The sequence below is a fragment of the Myotis lucifugus genome, unplaced genomic scaffold (assembly GCF_000147115.1).
Source record: "Myotis lucifugus unplaced genomic scaffold, Myoluc2.0 scaffold_503, whole genome shotgun sequence".
Taxonomy (NCBI): domain Eukaryota; kingdom Metazoa; phylum Chordata; class Mammalia; order Chiroptera; family Vespertilionidae; genus Myotis; species Myotis lucifugus.
Window position 1 is genome coordinate 177,351 of NW_005871551.1, and position 21,241 is coordinate 198,591.

The window sequence follows — 21,241 nt, forward strand, 5'->3', positions numbered from 1 at the left end:
CCGGTGCCCCTCCGCCCGCGCCTCCCGGCCCTCGCGCTCCGGCCCCGCTTCCCGCCCGGTCCTTAAGGTGGCGGCGCGGGCGCCCGGACACACCCCCGGGGCGGGGCGGCCGCTCCTGCCCCCGTGACCCCGGCCCCGCCCCGGCCGCGGGCAGAGCCGCCCAGCCGCAGCCGGTGCGGGAGGGGCTGGGATGGGGTCACGCGCTGGGCGGGGAGCCAGACCCCTGACCTGACCCCGCCACTGGCCACCGGCCACGTGGCTTGGGGGCCTGCCTAGCACATTGGAGCCAGACCTCGAGGGGCCCTGGGGCGGGGCGGGGGCACGGCAGGGTCCGAATGTCCCAGCAGCCTGGGATGCTTGAGACCCTCAGCCCTGGAGAGGTGCCCCTGTCCCGACATCCCACTGGGCCCGGGCCTCCGGGGAAGGGGCAGGGGCTCCCCAAGTCCTGGAGGAAAGCCACTGTCCCCCCAGAATCCTGCCCTCGCCTGGCTTTCTGCACCCCCCTTGGCGAGGGCCCAGGCCCTCTGAGGAGATGCTGCCCCTCACAGAGGAGGCAGTGCCAGGCTCCCTTGGCACAGAAATCCTTGGTTCTGCATTCTGGCTTCCAAGATGCTGCGAAGGCTTCCTGCTGACGCAGCTCTTCGGGGTCAAATGCGGAACTAAAAGCAGAAGTGGGGAGCCCTGGCCTCGATTTCGCAACGGAACAGTCATCCCTCCCTCCTGCTGCCCAGGCCGCAGAGCCGCTGCCTCGGCCTGAAGGAAGGGTCCGCACAGGCCTTGGCCGGGGTCCGCAGGCCCCTCTGCGGTCCCTTGGCCCCTTCCTGGGCCTGTGCCCACCCGACAATCAAAAATCAAAATGACTGCCTCCTGGACTTCCAGCAATTTCCGTGTCCACCTTAGGAGTGCTGAAGTGACCATGGGACCCCAACGGGGCCGGACACCTGTCCGGCAGTGGCTGTCCGAGCAGCCGAGGCCTCAGGTGGAGCCGGGAAGTTTCTCAGCCCAGAAGTCTCGTCCCTGTTCCTGAAAAGCCACTGGGAGCTCCAGTGTGGTCACGGCCCCACCCTGTGGTGTGCTTTCTCTCCTGGGAGAGCCCTAAGCTCCTCATTGGCAGGTGACCTGCAGTCACACAGGCCCCGGGCTCCGAGGGCCAAGCTTGCCATATGCTGCCGCCCACAGACGCTGCAGCAGGCTGGCCTGATCACATGGCCTCCAGCGGCCAGGGCGAGGCCAGGGTCCTGGCTGGGAAGGTCACACAGGCCTGTGGAATGCAGCTTAGACGGAGGGAGGGGTGATGACACTCAGGCTGGTGATGGGAGGACCCGGGGTTGTCTCGCTGTGGCCCACCAGCGTTTCCCTGACACAGAAGCAAGTCAGACTCAGAAAGTGATGGGGAAATTGGGCAGCAGGATGGGGAGGGAGTCCAGACATTTGAAACCACAACTTGCAAGGTGAGAAGTGAGTGAGGTCTGGTGTGACACGCTCTGCCTCTCCAGCCCCCGGACGATCAGACCTACAGACCCAGGGCCCTTCACGTGTGAACTTGGCTGTGATCAGTGGATGCTGAGGGTCTGACAGGGAGTGGCCTTGGACCAACCTGAGCCAAGTGTCAGCCTGCAGACTGCTAGGGAAGGGCAGGCAGATCAACATGAAAGGCCGCTGGCCTCAGCAGGAGGAAGAGCCTGCGGGGCTGGCCTCCCAGGGCCTGCTCGTCTCTCCGCACAGCAAGTGCACCTGAGCGCAGCTTCGGGCCTTGGCCGACCTGGCAGCTGGTCCAGTGAAGGCATTTGTGATAAAGACTCATCTTCCCCAGCCTGGAGCAGAGGGGGCTGGGCAGGGGCCCCCCAGCTCCAGCCACTCCCTCCTGCACTCTGTGTGCCCTGCTGTCCCACCTGGGGCAAGTCTTGCAGGTGCTGAGACGTGGAGTCCCCTGAAACCACGACCAAGTCCTCTCTCTGGAAGCCTACCTGTGCCCTGGCATTTTCCTCCTGGATGTAATGAGTCATACCTGTTCCTAGTGGTGCTTGAAGGCAGAGGTGATGACTTTCTAGAATAGTCTCCAGACTGGGAATCATCTGTCCTCTTTAGATGTTGGAGGTGGGGCCAGCTGCTATCTCCCCATTTATAGGTGTGAGACTGAGGCCCACAGAGGTCAGGAGACCTGTACTCAGCATAGGCTCGTGGGTGGCAGGTTAGAATCTAGTCCCCCCTCTTTTCTTTTCCTCTATAAAGTCTCCTGACACACACATGATCCAAGGCCACAACACAAAAAACTATTATTTCTAAAAATAAGGTTGATTTCCCCTCGTCCTGATAAAGAACACACATACTTTCTAGTTGGGCCGGGGCCGGCCCGCTCTCCCCACTTGAAGGGGAGTGCGGACAGGTTGTTTCTGTGTCTGTGGAATTTCCTCGGAACCTTCACCCCTCCCTTCAGGCCGTGTCGTGGCTCCCACCCGCAAGCTGCAGACACTTGCCATTACTCACATTCCTGAGTTTGGCCACATCCTGGATACTGGTTTTGTTTGGAGGGATGCCGACCCTGCTCGCCAGGCAAGTCTGGCTTCGCAGGGCACTTCGGCGTTCTTGGCAGCCGCAGGGCTCCTCTCCATCCACGTGGCCATGAGGTCGGATGCTCAGTCTGAATCCCAGACGCCTTTGCAGGGGAGGCCTTCCGATTGGGTGGGTCAGGTGTGACCTCGTCCTGCTGCTGTCCCCAAAGGCATCACCATTAATCCTTCTCTTGGCTGCACACACTTGCCTCCCTGGGACCCTATTCGTGAGGTTGGCCGTCAGCATGACCTTCAGAACACGTTGGCCACGGCCGAGCGCAGAATGTCGAGCCCGCCTGGGAGCTGCCCATGACCTCTGTCTGAGGGGTCTTGGTCATTCATGGTCAGATCCGGGTGCTCTCTGAAGTCAGGCAGTCACAGGTATTTGCTGAGCTCCTGGCATGAGCCAAACCACTGTGCCAGTCCCTGCCTTCGAGGAGCTTGCACTCAGGAAAGGGGCATGTGGAGAAAGGAAGCCCCCGGGAGTAGAAAGGGCTTGGAAATGGGTAGAACGGGGCCGGCTAGAGATGGGCTCTGGGGAGGGCGCTCCAGGGAGCGGAGACTGGTGGCGAGGACACGGGCATGGAAAGTGCTGGACTTTCGAGGCAGACGGGAGAGACTACGCAAAGTCCTCGACACACAAACATGCTTGGTGGGTGCTCACCTGGAAGAAGCCAAGGGGCACGAGGCAGCAGGGGTGGCTGGCCAACAGGCCGGTGAGGTCACGGAGAGCTCACAGGTGCCCTAGACACACCCCTCAGGCCTCGGGCAGGCACAGCTGCTGTGTCCCGCCTACCGCCCGCGGCCACGCTTCCTGCAGGCGCAGCCCAGGAGGAGTGGACCCTCCGCCCTGCATCGCAGTCTCCGCAAGCCCCCTCCCCGCCCCTCCCGCATCTTCTCCGAGGGTCTGAGCCCCGTGGGCAGTTCTCCCCGGTGGCAGCTGGCTCCTGAAGGGCAGGGCCTGGCTTATGCGATGAGATCCCTCTGGTGGCCATGGGCGGAGGGGATGGAAGGAGGCAGAGTGAGGCCAGGTAGGGTCAGCTGTGGTCATGGAGGGGCAGCTGATGATGCTTCGCAGCAGAGATGGTGACAGCAGGCACACGGCTGCCTGTCTGGGAGGTAGGGCTGGCAGGACCCAGGTGTGGGCCAGGGGTGAGGAGAAAGATGAGGGAAGCAGTCTGGGCTCCTCAGATGCCTGGTTGGAGGCCAGCGGGCTGACTCCTCCCAACACCTCACATTGTACCCTGGACATAGGGGCCCAAAGACCTGCAGCCCGACCCGTCTCTGCTTCTGCCATCATTCTGGGACTCGAGTGAGCCGATTTCTTCTCTGAGCCTCAGATTCCCAAATGAGGTGGCAGAGAACGTGGCAAAGGCCAGTGGAAAGGGGACCAGGGCTGTATGTCTGCATCCTTGGAGAGCAGGGCCCCCTTCCCTACTTCCCTGAGGTCCCTCGAACCCCCAGAGAGCACCTGGCCAGTATTTGTTGGATAAACGAATGGATTTCTGGGAGGTGCATAGCAGAGGTTTCTTGGACAAACACTGGGCTTGAAGAAGTGTAGGTTTCTGTTTGATTTCAGCTCTAGGTGTGGGCGGTGTTATGCTTATCTCTGTTTCCTCCGCGAACGTTGCTTATCAGGTCCTGTCCGCCTTGGGAGGGGAAGGCTTGGTGGAGAAGGCTAAGGTGTCCCTGCGGAATCACGGCAGTTCGAGGAGGTGCGTGAGTGTGCGAGCGTGTGTTTCCTCCTGCACCTTGGAGACGGCACAGCCCAGCTCTGACCCCCGATGTGCCCACAGAGCCGCAGAGTGTCTCACTGCTGGGCTGGAGGCCGGGGGGTGCAGAGTGGCCCCGAGGCCAGTGTGGTGTGGGTGCCATGGGGATTTTCAGCTGGGGGACCAGGTCTAAAACTTCCCCATGAAGCCGGGCAGCCTGGCTTGTGGAAGAACAGCCATGCTCTCCCAGTCCCTCCTCTCTGCGAATTCCTTATTCTTCCTCCAGAACTTTCTCTCACAGCTAGAGACACCCCGAAGCCGAGGACAGGAACGGGGAGCTCGGTGCAGCTGATCTGCCCACACCGCTGACTCACTCATAATGGCCCCTCAGATGTCATTTTCTTGCTAAGACATTTGGAAAAATTTCTGCCTCTGAATCACAAGCAAACACTGTAATTCAACAATCTCCTCGGAGTTATTCACGGAACTTGGATGTACCCAGAAGAGGATCAGGGGCGGATGAAATCAATGAATTCTAAGTGTGCTGTGTTTTTCCTGATTATATTTCATTTGTCAAATGGGGGGGCTCCATCTGACCACTGGGGCAGCTCCTGGAGGAAGTCTGGGAGCAGCCGATCTGGGGTTTCTGGTGACACTTGGTTTTCCTTATCATCGTAGTTCTGTTCCCATAATAGACCCGGGGACACGCAGGAAGGGGCTGGCTGCCACCGCATCTTCTCGCGGCCCAACTAAGGGTCATTTCAGCGTCCGCAGGCAGCGGCTTTCCTGTCGTGCAGTGGTGTCACCACCATGCATTCCCTGGGATACTTTTGCTCCTGCCCTCTGCCCTCTGCCCTCTGCCCTCTGCCCTCTGCCCTCTGCAGTGATGCTCGCTGCTGCTCCCGGGCAGTCACTGCTAACCTGCCTTTGCCACAGCCCTTCTCTGGGGGACAAAGGACTGTCCTTCGTCACAGACGGCCACTCTCCATCCCTCGCTGCAGTTCAGGGCCGGCTGGAGGGTCACCTTCCTCCCGGTAGGAGAGCAGAGCAGTGTCCCGGGAGGAGCTGCCACTGCTGGTCTGAGAAGGGCCCTCAGGGGAGAGCTCTTTCCATGGCACACAGCTGCCGTCACCAGGACAAAGGGGTGCGGAGTGGCCGCTTTCAGACCCATGCCTTTCTCACCACCCCGTCCCACCCAGACATTTTAAACCCGGACAGCCAGCCTTCTGCGCCCACAACTAGCTCGGCCTGGCACATAGTAGGTGCTCACTATCTAGAAATGAACGGTGCCATCTATACAGGGAGCCGCAGCCTCTAACACCCTTGGAAGCAGACTTGGAAAACACCGCCTGCAAAGGCACAGTCCCCACAGCGAACCGGCGACCGCTACCCCGTGTTGCGGCTGAGAAAACTCAGGTTCAGGCAGGAGGAAGGCCCACGAGCGGCCGAGCCTCGGCCCCGGACCGTGGGCTCCCTGCCCAGCATCTGCCCTCGCCCCAGCGGTGTCCAAAGCTGAGTGCAGTGCCGAGACTGAGTAAACACTGCCAGCAAACAGCTCAAAGCAAACAGCTCCTCTTCTTCCCTCCTCTTGCCAACTGCCCCATTAACAGAAAAACCTTTTAGGCGCCCATCTGGGAGCCTGGCCTCCCCTCCCTGAGCAAACTGAGATGACCAAGAGGAATGTGCTCCGGGTGGAGGTGGGGGGGCCCACGCAGTGGCTCCTGCCCACACAGCGAAGAACGAGCACAGAGACCTAGTAGCCCCCACCTGGCTGTGTCCCCGCAGCCCACACAGCCCTGTGAGCAGCTCTAACAGCACCTGCGGTTACCCATCAACAAGCCACTTAGGGGTTGGAGGGAAAAATCCTCCAGCCTCCCCCTTCCACACCCCCTGCCCCATGAGGACATACTCTGAATAAATACATTATTGCCTTTATGAAAACTTGCCATGGCTGCTCAAACTTGCCCAGCTGTCTGTGTGCGCTCGGCAAACATTTGCTGAGGCCCTGTTACCCAAGGGGCAGGTGGGGGACTCGAAGGTGGAAAGATAGCGGCAGTTTCCAGACTGGCGGGAGATAAGGCATGAGGATAAGTGATTAGCAAACAGGACCAAGTAAAGTGCTGGGGCCGCAGGCGTGTGTGTGCGTGTGTGCGTGTGTGTGTGTGTGTGTGTGTGTGTGTGTGTGTGTGTGACCCAGGGGCTGAGGGGAAGGTCAAGGTGCTCCAGGAAGTGACAGGGGAGCTTCCCTGGGACTCTGGGACTTTGTAGGAGTCTGATGAGCCGGGGAAGGTGGGGAGGTCAGCAGGGGATGAGGGAAGAGGGCACCCAGGGAAAGGGAGTGGGGTGACACCTATGAGAGCTGAAAGCTTATTTTTTTAATTTGTGAAAAGTACTGCTAGACACCCGAATTCCTTCGTCCTGAGTTCACACTTCCTTCTCTTTGCCTTTGAGGGCGGCGTGGTGTGAAGCAGAGGCCTCTGTGCCGCCTGCAGTCATTGCGACCTGAGTGGAAGGAAATGCCAAGCTGGAGGAGCGTTACCGGAGCGCTAACCCTGCGCCACATTGGGGGAAATGCACCTGCTGTTAACATCTTGCCACACTGGGTCACCTCGTTCCATGGATCGCATTTTTATTGTGTTGCCTAAATGTTTGCGACTGAATTGCTGGCCTGGTGACTCTTGACCCTGAGTGCGTCATAGTCTCTTGAAAACAAGGATTTCTATTTGCATAAGCCCCAGGCCCTGATCACATGCAGGAACGCTAACATGGACACAGTGCTATTGAGCAACGTATGCCATGTATTCAAATGCCCACAACTGTCCTAAGAGCACCCTTCATAGCGCCTTTCCCCGGTCCAGGTCCGGCCCAGCGTCATGGGCCTCTTCCGGACAGTGGCAGACTAGAGCGGCTCTCCTGCCGACCCCCGGGGGACAGTCCTCCTCCCCCACCTCTCGGTGTTGCTTTCAATGGACAGCTCAGGTCCTTCCTGTGGGTGAATGCCTGCGGGAGTGAGTAGAGGCTATTGACCACCCCTTCCCCCCAAGTCCATTGTTAGCAACTGTTCTTCGCAGTCCCCTGCACCCCCATCTCAGGCTGCCCAGGCTGGGGGGACACAGGGTTTAGGAGTCAAGGGTCTGGAAAGGCTTGGGAGGCGGGGCTGACCCCTCGACCGACATCACCTATCAGGTCAGGGGCAGGGAGGACAGGGACCAGGGCCTCTTGGGCTGAGTCCAGTTCAGTCCTGCTTTTGAATCCACATCCTGGGGACTTGCCTTCCTAAGTCAGTCACCTCCTCAGAGAGCTCTGGGACGCAGGAGCTGCCTGCACCAGTCTCCTCCATTCCCCAACCCCCAGCTCCCAAAGGTGTGCCCGGTATAGGGCAGGTGCCCGTTGGTAGCTGTTCAATGACGAGGGCCCGCCTGGGGGTCCCTGGCAAAGGCTGAAGAGGCCTCGGGAAGCAGGTGCACACGTGCCAGGGGTTCAGACTGAGATGTGGCCCTGCCTGCACCCCCAGGGCTCTGTGCTGCTGGGCAGGGCTGGCTGTGGGTAGGAGGAGGGGGGGCCTGGGCCTGGTTTTGCAAGTTGCTTGCTGGGAGCTCAGGGAAGCATGCCGAGGACCTGGAAGAGCGGGTCCATCCTCTGTACCCCCCAGTCCGGCTGCCCTCGGCTGGGCCTTAGCGAAATGGAAGTGTGGGTGGGCGTCCCTCTGGCCCCCGGCGCACTCGTGGTCTGCTCAAGGAAACCACCAGCCGGCAATGAGCCCCAGCCAGCAGGACAAGAGCAAAGGGGACAACAGAACGCAGGGCTAGAGAGGCTGATGAGGGGCCAGGCTCAGCTGTCACACCACATGCCAAGAGTCCATCGCGCAAGCCCACACCTGCTGCTGGACCGCCGGGCACCGTGCGCAAAGGCAGCCTTTGGTCTTGAACTCTAGGAAATGACCAGGCACTATTCTGCGCTGGGAGAGGAAAAGAAAACCCCCTTCACTAGGGTGATAGGCAGAGCACAGGAGGGCCGGGGCTGGGCCTGGGCTGGACACACCCTTGGGCCACACTGGGGGGAGCTGGGTCAGCTGGTCCCATCACTGCGATGACCAGTCGTGTTGGGCTCACACTGGTGAAGGGCGTCTCTCCCAGGGTCTGAGGAGTCCGTGAAGATCTTGCCCTTGGGCACAAAGCAAGGATGCGTGAAATTGTGCACATTCAGATCGGCCAGTGTGGTAACCAGATCGGAGCGAAGGTAAGGCGCCTGCATTCCTAGCAATAGCTTCACCGCGGTCCATGGTGCAGCCAACCAAGAAACTGCCCTCCGTCAGCCGAACAGACAGCATGCACTTGCTGGGCGTTTGATTATTAAACAGCCTTTAATTAGAGACGCAGGAATTAGCAAAGGTTTAAAGGGTTAATTTAATTCATGTTAATTTTGTGGAGTCTCTTGTGTATGATACACATCAACTATTTTTACTTTTATCATCTCTAAGCAATGAACTTTTTATATCTGAAAACAGTAATTTGTCTCCAAACAGTTTTCCAGAGTTTGCTGGGAAACGTTCAACACCATATCACGAAGCTATATTTCCCTCCTCTTTAGGTTATAAAGTTAAAAAGGATCAACTGCTGTTCCATTTAATATGCAACAGAAAAGTCAAAGGTAAACCTACAAGGTTTGTGCCCAGGAGCAATCAGAATTAAAATAGACCTTCTGGAATATAAATGAGTTTTTCTCTTCCCCTCTTAAAATGTCTCAAAGGACCTGGCTCAGTTGGTAATGCTAAGAAAACAGTGAGAGCGCCCAATGCCTCCAGCCCTAATCTGAAGATGACCAATTCTATAGTATCTGATTGTTCTCATTGCTGTTTTTAAATTACTTTTACAAGTATGAACTGTATTAAAACTGTCTTTAAAATTTAAAAAAAACTGGTGAAAGACAGCATAAAATTTACCACCTTAACTATCCCCCTCCCCTCTGCTGCTCTTAATACATTCAGGCTGTTGTATTTAACTATTTAAAAGAGTATCACTCAGTGCCTCTTGCAAACCTGAAACTCTGTCCCTGCTAAATAGTAACCCCGCATTCCTCTCCCCAGCCCTGGCCCCACCAGCCTACTCCGTCTCAGTTTGACTTCTCTAGGTCCCTCATGTAAGTTGAGTCATCGGGATTTGTCCTTTTGTGACAGGCTTGTGTCACTGAGCACAATGTCCTCAGGTTCATCCAGGCTATAGCAGGTGACTGGGTTTCCTTCCTTTCTTTTTAAAAAATCCTCATCTGAGGACATTCTCATTGATTTCAGAGAGGAAGGGAGAAACATTGATGTGACAAACACCAATCGATTGCCTCCCAGAAGCCCCAGACTGGGGATCGAACCCGCAATCTAGGTATATGTCCTGACTGGGAGTCGAACCCACAACCTTTTGGTGCACCAGACGATGCTCCAACCAACTGAGCCACCCAGCCAGGCTCCTTCCTTTCCTAAGGCTGAATATTGCTTGTGTGGGGGGACTGCAATTTGTTACCATTCATCCCCGATGGACACTGGGCTGTTTCCCACTTTCTGCTGCTGTGGATGCTGCTGCTATGCAGAAACCAGGGGTTTAAACCCTGGGACAAAGACGATTACTGCTTGAAGGGAAGCATCAGCCTTCCACACGACAGTGATAAGATGTTCAAACTACAGCCCACAGAGGAGGCCCAAGCCCCCACGGCCCTGACGCTGCAAGATAATGTGGACGGAGGCCCGTGAGAGGGAGAGCAGCCCAGATAGGGTCCTCGCTCTCACTCCAGAACTCTGTGGCCTCCTGGTCAGAACCACAGCAACTACTTATTATTTGGGTCCATAAGAACTTGAAGTTATACTTAATTTGTGGTATCACAGAACTTAACTTCATTGATTCTTCCACACCCTGAACAGTGCTGGTAACTTACTGCGAATAAGACCATGGCCAGAGCAGAGCCGTCATTCACAGGGGGTGGCTGGTGACTTGAGAATAGATGTTTTCATTGCACGGGACGATGGGCTTCTCCAGGGCAATGCAAAGAGGGCGTCCGGTAACTGTTTCCATACTGAGAGCTTGGCATGTATGTACATTAATAAGTACTGTATGTGTGATTGAAGGTGCAATGTGTTTCAAACAGTCACAAGAGGGTAAGCTGTGCATGATTTTAACTGTGTGCACACCTGATCATCAAAATGCACATTGCTTGCATCGGGCAGAGATGTCCCAGTTATGGGCTTTTGGGTAAACTGCATGAAAATAAACCTCCAACCCGGGCTGGGCAGGAGCCTGCAACCAAGGTATGTGCCCTTGACTGGAATCAAACCTGGGACCGTTTAGTCTGCAGGCCGACACTCTATCCACTGAGCCAAACCGGCCAGGGCCTGGAGTCTATACTTTATATGCTTGGAGCACTACAGGTGGAATTAGAGCTACACTGTGATGTGAGATGCTAAACAACAGCTTTAAGGTATACAACAGCCTGAATTTAATAAGAGCAAAATCCAACCTCATGTATGTTGACAGTTCATTTGGGGAATGCAGGTGGGCATGGAATGCAGTCTTCAGATGCATGTGTAGGAGAGGCACAAAGGGAACGATGCCACGGAGAGGATTTATGAAAAGGACCAAAAGCACGTCTTGGGAAGGGACAGGCCGGGAGACCCAGGGAGGCAGGCCCAGGGCCACCTCCCGTCTTCCTGTCCCACCTGCAGCCAACACAGCCTTTTTCGAGTCCCTCTGCGCACTGACCACCCTCCTCTGCTTTCAGTTCTGGGAGGTGATTGGTGAGGAGCACGGCATCGACGCGGTGGGGAGCTATGGCGGGGACTGCGCCCTGCAGCTGGAGAGGATCAGCGTGTATTACAACGAGGCCCACGGTAGGATGCTGTGCTCAGGGCGGCCAGTGCTCACAGGGGACCACGAGATGCCCATGGGTGACGTCCGGGCACCTCCGCAGGACGCTGAGTGGCGGGTTCCCCAAGCCCTGTTCAAAGAAGTCACTAAAGGGGGGCACATGTCTTAACACGTGCAGTTTAAGCACCAGGCTTCCCATTTGGTTTTTAAGTAAAAACCAGCAGCACTTCCAATAGGAACAGAATCTCTGTCGTTGGCAACATAACAAACACAACAATAATGGAAACATAATTTTTAAGGCATTTGTAGATTTGTGTGTTGTCAGGGTCCGGGTGTGATAGTGAATCTCTGTCTACCAAAGACACCTTTTCTTGGGGGGGGGGGGGGGGCAGTATCACAAGGTTCCATTTTGATGAAACATTAATTTTTATTTTATAAATATTTTTCTTGATTTCAGAGAAGAAGGGAGAGGGAGAGAGAGAGAGAGAGAGAGAGAGAGAGAGAGAGAGAGAGAGAGAAACATCAATGATGAGAATCACTGATCGGCTGCCTCCTGCACACTCCCTACTGAGGGTGGAGTCCACAACCCAGGCATGTGTCCTTGACCAGAGTCGAACTGGGGACCTTCCAGTCCCCAGGCCGATGCTCTATCCACTGAGCAAACTGGTTAGAGCGAAACATTAACTTTTAGAAAAAACAATAGTTTGCTGACTTCCTATCTTTCTGCACAGATAAGAAATATGTGCCCCGAGCCGTCTTGGTGGACCTGGAACCTGGGACGATGGACAGCATCCGATCTAGCAAATTGGGAAGCCTCTTTCAACCGGACAGTTTTGTCCACGGTAGGTTTTTTTTCTGGAAGGTTCCATTGGGACGAGAGAAGGATGCCTGCTAATGGCGTCCTCCTCTCTCCACCCTGCCTCCTCTGCCTCTGGGTAGATAAGCACGTGTCCTCTGCCACAGGTAACTCTGGGGCTGGCAACAACTGGGCCAAGGGCCACTACACGGAGGGAGCGGAGCTGCTGGACAGCGTCCTGGACGTGGTGCGGGGCGAGAGCGAGGCCTGCGACTGCCTGCAGGGCTTCCAGATCGTGCACTCGCTGGGCGGGGGCACCGGCTCAGGCATGGGCACGCTGCTCATGAACAAGATCCGGGAGGAGTACCCCGACCGCATCCTCAACTCCTTCAGCGTCATGCCCTCGCCCAAGGTGTCGGACACGGTGGTGGAGCCCTACAACGCCGTGCTGTCCATCCACCAGCTGATTGAGAACGCCGACGCCTGCTTCTGCATCGACAATGAGGCCCTCTACGACATCTGCTTCCGCACCCTGAAGCTGACCACGCCCACCTACGGAGACCTCAACCACCTGGTGTCCTTGACCATGAGTGGCATCACCACCTCCCTCCGGTTCCCGGGCCAGCTCAATGCCGACCTGCGCAAGCTGGCCGTGAACATGGTCCCCTTCCCCCGCCTGCACTTCTTCATTCCCGGCTTCGCCCCACTCACGGCGCAGGGCAGCCAGCAGTACCGGGCCCTCTCGGTGGCCGAGCTCACCCAGCAGATGTTTGATGCTCGCAACACCATGGCTGCCTGTGACCCCCGGCACGGCCGCTACTTGACGGTGGCCTGCATCTTCCGAGGGAAGATGTCCACCAAGGAAGTGGACGAGCAGATGCTCACCGTGCAGACCCGGAGCAGCAGCTGCTTCGTGGACTGGATCCCCAACAACGTCAAAGTGGCCGTCTGCGACATCCCGCCCCCGGGGCTGAGCATGGCTGCCACCTTCATCGGCAACAGCACGGCCATCCAGGAGTTGTTCACCAGGATGTCCGAGCACTTCGCGGCCATGTTCAGGAGGAAGGCTTTCGTGCACTGGTACACTGGCGAGGGCATGGACATCGACGAGTTTGTGGAGGCCGAGAGCAACATCCATGACCTGGTGTCCGAGTACCAGCAGATTCAAGACGCCAAAGCAGGTCTGGAGGAAGATGACGAGGTGGTGGGGGAGGCAGAAATGGAAGCAGAGGATAAGGAGGGTTAACCAAGAGAGGCGGGCACGGGAGCGGCTCTCCACACGAGTGCTCTGGGCAGCAATCCCAAGGCTGCTCTGCTGGGCAGCACGGAGGACCACTGCACACAGCCACTCAGCGCTAGCTCGGACACAGACACGGGCAGGGGCAGGGGCAGGGGGCGGTGGGCGGGGCGGGGACATCACCGATGGCTTCAGGGTCTTCTCTGGCGCTGTATTCCATGCACATTGTCTGTACTCCTTTGAATAGTAAAGTGAATTTATCACAAAGGACTCCCTTTGTCTACAACTTTGTTTACTGTATGAACAGCACGCGCGGGCAGCAGGACAGCACATGATATGTGGGGAGGATGGTACCTTGTAACTGTCAGCGCATCTGGACTCCTGACTCGGTGTCCTGGGCTGCTAGGACTCTGCCCCCACCCCACCTCTCACACTTGCTGGCTTCCAGGAAAGCCAGGTGCCCAAGGGGTATTGGGGAGCCACACAGCTGAGGCAAGTGAGTCAACACCCACCAGGAAATTGTGTAGTCCTTGTGCACAACGCAGCCACCGACTCGACTGGAAAGGGGGAAAGGAAGGGGAGAAAAGTGCAGACCGAAACCCAAACCAGAAACGACAGGCAAAACTCAGGAACAAAACTCAGGAGCACCCACCAATCCACGCCTTGTTACCAGCTTTCAACACACACATGTACTATCTACGTTTCTTACTAGTGTTAGCCTCTGGGACCTCATCGACCACCCTCTTTGGTGTCCCTGCAGCGGTTCTCAACCTGTGGGTCGCGACCACCGGAAAACACATATAGCATATCAGATATTTACATTACGATTCATAACAGTAGCAAAATTACAGTTATGAAGTAGCAACGAAAATAATTTTATGGTTGGGGGTCACCACAACATGAGGAACTGTATTAAAGGGTCGCGGCATTAGGAAGGTTGAGAACCACTAAGGCTACTTTGGAATGGCCTGCCCACTCCCCTCCGGTCACCACCTTCTGAGCACGATGCAGCCCCTGCTCACTCAGAAGGGCACAGCGTGGGCTCGGCAACGTCCCTCCTGGTTACAGAGGACATCATCTCATTAGGGAACTTTTACAGTTCAGATTAATTTGCAGAAGTTGTCATGATGTTTGCAGGATGACACAGCTTTAACCACCACATGGTTTTAATCTGCTCTCATTGCAACAGGACCAAACACACAAGAGCATAATCAAATCGCCTGTAACTTAATTACAGCTTACCTATTTCTAACACGCTGCCGGCCCTGAGGGCCGTAAGGGTTTAATGGCCTACAATTACCACTGAGCTCTACCTTGTTTGCTCTGCGGACAGCAGGGATTCACTTGCGGACACTGGGTCCTTGCCTCCCGATTTGCTTCCATAATCTGCAATTATGAGGCAGCAGGTGCAGGCAGGTTTGGGGGGCTTGGGGGAAAGACATAGCTCATTCTGGGAAACATTACTCTTCACAAATGCATCAAAGGAAAGGACTGAAATTGCCAAGAGAAAATTAAAGTCTTGCGGTCGGCAGTAGAGCAAGCCTTCTATTTAAAAAATGAAAAAGAAAAGTTTTAAACACTTTCTACTTGAGGTTCAAGAATCACTAAAAACACAATCAGATTGAATAAGAAGCTGCACCTGTAAGCTCTTACTTTGAAGTTGTGAACTTCCTTAGATGCTAAAAAGTCCTACAACCTGTGATTACCTAAGAATTCATACTCACGCTTCCTCGAGCACTTTCCTCCTCAAATCTAAAAAGGCAATTAAGTGGATGGGAGGAAGGATATAAATCTAAATTAAAAAGAAAAAGACTTCTGCTGACTTTTATTACTATAAAGATTTTTGTTTGCTCAATATTAATCATTAAAGTATAAAGAAATTCAATTTTAAATGGCTCAATTGCTTTATTTCAAACTAAATAAATTGCTTTTCTTGGAGTCTAACCACCCAGATTGATTAATTTAGTTAAAAATATTTGAAAATGCATCGCATCAGCCTACTCTTTCATATGGTAGAAATAGATTTAAAAAAACAACAACACAAAACAAAAATTTAAAAATCCAGAAACCAAAAGAAATCTGTCCCCTCTGATTTTGAAGAGCCGATTTATTTAGTAGTATGGTCGTTACAGTGACATTGGTCTCTCAGAGACCAACATAGTAGAATCGAATTTTAGAGTTTGTCCGATGCCTTCACCTCCCAGCCCAGAGCACTGCAAGAGATTAACGACAGCCTCAACCATCCCAACCAGTGACTAAAATACCCACAACTAGATCCGATTGGGGCCCCTGGTAACCTGGACAGTTCTGCCAGCTACCCAGCAGGGCTGGATGCAGAGTTTATTTAATCAGTTATCAGTTCACGGTATTTTTCAATCACAGAGAAAGAGCCTTAGAGAATCTTTGCTGGCAGTAAATTTATCTTTTATTCAGTTCCTTTATAATCCTTGCCATGTCACAAGCCCTGTCCCTAAGTCTCACCTCCAATGATCACATTTGCCTCCCTAATAAATGACTCATTTCTAATTACTTGGCTGGAAATTAGCTCTTTGCCTGCCCCTCACTTTGTCTGGTTATCAAAAAGGCCTAAAGGCCTCATGAGTCACTGACTCCTGTTTGTATGAATGATGCTTCCTAGTCCCTCCATCACCAAACAACCCAGGTGCCCAGACTTCAAAACAGCAGGACAACAGCCCAGGGCAAAGGACCACGGGAGCTTTAAGTGGCTTTCAGCCCCGCTCTCCCCCTGCTCTGCTGCTCTCGGCATGCCCTGTGCTGAGAATTAAATAAAACCTACAGGTCAAGTGTCCTGGGGCAGGGAGTCTTCTCCACAAGCCGAGAACAAAGACATTTTCTGGGCTCCTTCTTGGCCCTGCTAAAATTATTATTAGCTGAAGTGCCCTGGTGAGAACTGGTCCCAGGGCATGAACTGAACCGTGTTTCAAAATTTCCTGTTCAAACTTAGTTCTCTATTCTCCAAAAACAGCTAAAATTAAGCAGTTAATGCTGCAATGAAGTTTTACTCTGCCAAGTGCTTCCAAGTTTCAAAGAAAGATAAAAACAAGACACTTGCAATAATACTTCATCCATAAATATTTAATGACTAAATGAGTCACCTCGCAAACACCATCTAACTGTCGTAATCATCACCCCGAGACTGCAGTTAGGAGCCTGGATTTTAATTTCAGCTCGGCCATTAGTTCGATAAGCTGGTGACTGAGGCTGTGCCTCATTTCCTATGAGCAATACTCCCAGAATGTAAAGATTCATTCATCAGACAAGGTTTTAAGTGCACAAGAAAAACAAAAATACTACAATTTAGTATTTTCCTTCTGATCGAGGACTTGAATTATTATTTTCATTTAAGCTACTCGCCAAGCAGCACACTACCTAGAGAGACGGCGGCCTGCACCAAGCAGGACGCTCTGACACGACCTCCACGATTCAAAGATAAGGGGCAGCCAGGGCCTTAATGACATAGTCTGTCAGTTAATGTCATGAAAAAGAGTACTTTCTATTTTGAGACACTTTCAAACTGTTTCCTGTATCTCTTTGGTCCCTGGATATTAAATCTGCTTCCCCTACTTGAGACACCTCGGTTCCCAGGGTCACGGCCCAGCAGTTGTGCAGACAGTTCCCATGAAGACAAAGAACAAGTCCGACAGAAACCAACACAACAGCCGGAGGGGAGCATGTTTCGGTTTATTGGCAATGTCAATCCATCAACAAGACAGGTGTTACTTTCCCCATGAAGTGCGATCCTTTTCAATTTGCCATAACCTGTGCCCATACATCTTCACTTTGAAAATGTAGCATTCAAGCTTTAGTCAGGGTCTAGGAGAAAAAAGAAAATGCAGAAGTTGCTAGTCCTCTGTGTTTTCTTGAAAACCCAACATGAATGGGGGAAATAACCTCCTCACAGTGAATTACATAACATAACTGTGACTTCACTGCACTCGGTTGGTGAGGAGCCTTGGCTCAACAGGCACTTACTTCCCTTAGTAAAACCAAACCCTTGCCTAGCAATAAAGAAACTACTTTGCCTTTAAAAGACACTAAAACCCCCTGTGCTGATGGGGTGGGGGCCGAATCCCCTGCAGGACATACAGAGAATGGCCAACGTTTTGTTTCTGGATCTGGACGCTGCATCTTGACCCAAGGACATCACAAGGTCATGGGAGTGAGATGCGGGGTTTGGCCAGACTATGCTGCAGAGCAGGGCTGTGATTCTGTAAGTTAGCTCACTGTTAACAACAAAACAACCCCACATAAAACCTGGTCTCATCACTCAGAATTATGAGATTATACAGAGAGCCCCTAGAAAAAGGACTAAATTCAAAACACTGTATCTCTAGACTGGTAATAAAATATTTACTAATTCAAAATGAAAATGAGAAGCGCTTAGGGGAGACAGTTCCAATAAGTAAAATTGCTCATAACCACAAGCTGCCAAAGGATTAATATTTATCACATTTCCCTGCTACTGCGGGTCGGAAGCTTTTTGAAAAGCAAAACAAGAAAACGAAATCTGGGAAACATCTCTCTGGTAATTTACTTCACTTATCTTTGAAATAACAATGTTCAAAAAAGTGGTTTATAGAGCAAATCACTTTAGAAGTTCAGAGCACAAAGGTCTGACTGATCCAATGTACAGAACTGTCCTGTGCTGTGCAGAAGGGAACTTATCACTGCCATCATCTTCGGAGAAGTGGAATGGCCAGACCCCCGGAGAGCACAGCACATCTGGCAAAGCGGGCTCACTGCAGGGTCTTGCAGATTCTCCTGCCTGATACATGGCAGGACCCTTGCCTGCACTTGCAGCCCTTCATTAGGTAGCACTATGTGAGAACATTAGCAGGTGTGGGGGAAAGAAAAACACAAAGAACTATAATTTTTCAAGCTCCTGAACTCTTATGTAACGCCAACAGCAATTACAAAAATGGGCAGTTTATCCTCCAGATTATTTGACTTTGTGCAAATGAAACAAGTTTAATTAAAATGAGATGGATCTCTACCTAAGCACGGCTAAGTGAGCTGAAAATCAATGTGCCAATTACTTCTGCTTGTCAGGGCCCCAGACGACATTCTTTGATTTTGCCAAGGGACTTGTATAGCCTGTATGCTTTACATTATTATCCCACCAACTTCTACATGGACTAACTGACCAAAAATGGGACAAGTTCAAAAGTAAAATTACTTTTTTTTAAAAGTACTCTCAAAATTTAAGATGCACCTCTTCTAACTCAATCAGAACTTACACATTATTCCTTCTTCACTTTCACAATTTTGACGCTGCTGCTGGAAGTCTTCTCGGCGCTTGCTTTGAATTCAGTCTTCAGTGCATCCCGCACTGCTTTGGCACAGATCTGGGAGTAGCGGATGTAGCTGAGAGAAAATGAGAGACGATCCAGAGTTAATTATCAAGGATCCAGCCAGACTGGTTGTGTAACTGGTTTTCTTTTTCTTCCTATATTTTTAACTTTGGTTTGAGGGTCCATTATTATAGAACTGGATTTAGAAATGACAATGCCAACAGGAATCCATACAAAGAAAAAGAAGACCAGGAAGAAATATACCAGAGTCTTCACTGGTGTTAGGATGGGTGGGCTTTAGTTTTTGTACTTTATGTTGTTTTCCCCTCTTTAATACATATTAATTTAAAATAAAAGATGCACAGCCTGGCTGGCGTGGCTCGGTGGTTGAGCTCGACCTATGAACCAGGAGGTCATGGTTCCATTCCTGGCCAGGGCACATGCCTGGGTTGTGGGCTCGATCCCCAGTGTGGAGCGTGCAAGAGACAGCTGATCAATGATTATCTCTCATCATCGATGTTTCTATCTCCCTCTCCCTTCCTCCCTGAAATCAATAAAAATATATTAAAAAATAAAATATGCATAGATATATATTTTTTAAAACCCATAGCACAAGAAGCAGACCTAAATGTTAATGGAGTCTATAACATGAGGGATTCCTCCCAATTTCTCTACTTGAAACTTTTTATATTATTCCGACAAGGTAAAGTATGTATAATTAAAAGAGAAAAAAACTATTTTGAATTAAAAGTTCTCCCTCTGATTAATTATTTAAAGGTTTTCCTGAGAATATTGGATCCTGTTTCACAATTCTGCCATTAAACATACTTCCCAATCAAGGTTTCCAAATTAAACTGCACCAGTCCTTTGAGAATATCATCAATTCTAGCAAAATATCTAACAGCCTGCTTCCTGTTTGGTAGATGGACGCCCATCAACATCTTATTTTCAAGATGTCAGCTCACTTGTACACTTTTTGAAAACAGGAAGGGGGGTGAGGGGGGAGCGATGCTGTCTATTTTCTCATGTTTTCAGATTAGGGGTTTTTTTGGCCAAGAGGTAGGCGTTCCAATGCCTGCTTCCACTCTTACTAATTGGGTGACCTTCAGGCTGTTCAATCTTTCAGCTCGTTTATTCACCCAGAGAAACAATAGAATAAAACAGACGGGTAATTACACTCGCCCCACCTGTGGGTGGGAGGAGGAGAGACAAAGTGTGAAAAGCATGAGTCACCCCTTCCCGCACACAGTAGGTGCTTCACACGGAAAGTGTGGTGCCAGTCACAGGGACTGACATGGGGCTTAACGTGTTAATAAACGGTGCCCATTCCTGGGACTACCCTCCTCCCAGTTCTGCAAAGTCAGGCGCTCTGGGGCTGCTCGGCGTCTCCCAGCCTCTACCCACGGGCGCCAATAGGAGGTGCTACTTTATCCGGGCAGGTGAGGAGGTGTGTCCCTTGGGCCAGAGGAAGCAGGAGGGACCGGGCACCCAGCACCCAGAGGGGTCCTCCCCGGGACACGAGCTGCTATGTCCTCAAACGGGGTCCGTATGGGAGCGTCCAGGGGCCACCGCCACCTGTGCGCAGGGCTCTCTGCAGGTAAGAGCAACGGAGTTAATGTACCATAAACATACAAAGTGTGCACCATCGTCAAGGGCCCCAATTTGATGCTGGAAGGCAAACCCAGAAACGGCTGGCAGTGGCCACATCCAGAGGGCTGTCCCCCATTCCTCCAGCTCCCACGTTGTATGTCACCTGCCACTTTGACAACCGATGTCGTGAGAAGGGCAAAGGGCCTGCGCTGAAAGCCGCCGTCTCTGGGGGGCGTCGCGCCGGGGGCGGGGCTGCACCCCACGTAGGCGCGCAGGTGCTCGCGCGCGCGGCCCCCACGAGGCTGCGCCCGCTCCCAGCAGCAGCCGGCCGGCCCTAAGCCCCGGAATGCCGCCATCTTGGGCGCGCTCGCCTCCCGACCCCCACGCGCCCCCGTGACCTCTGACCCGGCCGCCCCGAGCTCCCCTCCCGAGGCCCGGGCCCACCTGAGTCCAGCCTGTCGCCAGTAGGCCACCATGATGCCGCGAAAGGGGGGGACGGTCGGACCGAATCGCGAGGACGCCTCAATGTCGGCTCAGCGCGCGACCCAGCGGCCGGAAGGTCAGGCCTGAGAAGCGGAAGGGGCGGGGCCCCCGGCCTGCCAATCCAGCCGCTCGGCCCCGCCCGGCATTTTCGAAGAGCCTCCGCTGTCCCGCCGTAGATCCCGGCACCGGGAGCCAATGGGAGCGTGCGGCACGGGCCGCGAATGCCAATCGCCGAGCAGGCCGGCCGGCTACGCCTCGTGATTGGCGCGGCGGGTGATGAGCTTGTGCCCCGCGGCTCCCGTAGTTCCGGGCTTTGGCAAGCGAAGCTGGAGGGAACGCTTGGCCGCGTGGTTTGGAGACGGGAGATGCGAAGCGGTGGCTGGTGTGGGGCGCACCCCACGGGGGCGGGGGGGAACCTCCGAGTTTCAGGAACAAGTGACCAGCCCGGACATCTCCCAGAGTCTTAGGGAAACCTGTGCTGTCTGCAGAAGGGGGAGATCCCCAGACACGTGGAAAACCCGTCTCAGCAGAGCTGGGATACAGCCCAGACAATTAAGTGTATTCTTAGGAGGAAAAAAAATTTACTCTGCTATTTACATTTAAGAAATTATAACCAGGCCGGCCGGTGTGACTCAATGGTTGAGCACAGACCTATGAGCCGGGATCACGGTTTAAACCGTCAGGGCACATGTAGGGGTTGTGGGGGGCCTG

General features: G+C 53.3%; 2 protein-coding genes across 3 annotated transcripts; one reads left to right on the forward strand and one right to left on the reverse strand.

Moving 5' to 3' along the window:
* The first annotated feature begins 8,376 nt into the window (after nucleotides 1–8,376).
* Nucleotides 8,377–13,265, forward strand: TUBB1 (tubulin beta 1 class VI). Of its 2 annotated transcripts, XM_006103741.3 has the most exons (4): nucleotides 8,377–8,503; nucleotides 11,027–11,135; nucleotides 11,844–11,954; nucleotides 12,076–13,265. In XM_006103741.3, exons 1-4 carry the CDS (start codon nucleotides 8,447–8,449, stop codon nucleotides 13,152–13,154), a joined length of 1,356 nt encoding a protein of 451 aa, XP_006103803.1. In that variant the 5' UTR covers nucleotides 8,377–8,446; the 3' UTR covers nucleotides 13,155–13,265. The 2 variants fall into 2 exon arrangements, with proteins under 2 accessions (XP_006103803.1, XP_023600742.1); XM_023744974.1 differs by lacking the exon at nucleotides 8,377–8,503 and having other exon boundaries at nucleotides 10,830–11,135.
* A 3,561-nt stretch (nucleotides 13,266–16,826) lies between these two features.
* Nucleotides 16,827–20,641, reverse strand: ATP5F1E (ATP synthase F1 subunit epsilon). Its single transcript, XM_006103742.3, has 3 exons — nucleotides 20,492–20,641; nucleotides 18,404–18,530; nucleotides 16,827–16,979 (listed from the first exon to the last, which is right to left on the reverse strand). The coding sequence occupies exons 1-2, from the start codon at nucleotides 20,521–20,523 to the stop codon at nucleotides 18,407–18,409; spliced, it is 156 nt and encodes a 51-aa protein (XP_006103804.1). The 5' UTR covers nucleotides 20,524–20,641; the 3' UTR covers nucleotides 16,827–16,979; nucleotides 18,404–18,406.
* Between the last annotated feature and the right edge of the window lie 600 nt (nucleotides 20,642–21,241).

What these genes read in the sequence shown, in the direction of transcription:
- TUBB1 (XM_023744974.1), top strand. Translation starts at nt 10,856, where the DNA reads ATGCCACGGAGAGGATTTATGAAAAGGACCAAAAGCACGTCTTGGGAA. An exon ending in GTATTACAACGAGGCCCACG is followed by an intron (nt 11,136 to 11,843) that starts GTAGGATGCTGT and finishes CTTTCTGCACAG; the next exon opens with ATAAGAAATATGTGCCCCGA. An exon ending in ACCGGACAGTTTTGTCCACG is followed by an intron (nt 11,955 to 12,075) that starts GTAGGTTTTTTT and finishes CCTCTGCCACAG; the next exon opens with GTAACTCTGGGGCTGGCAAC.
- ATP5F1E (XM_006103742.3), bottom strand. Translation starts at nt 20,523, where the DNA reads ATGGTGGCCTACTGGCGACAGGCTGGACTCAG. An exon ending in TGGCGACAGGCTGGACTCAG is followed by an intron (nt 18,531 to 20,491) that starts GTGGGCCCGGGC and finishes ATTTTCTCTCAG; the next exon opens with CTACATCCGCTACTCCCAGA.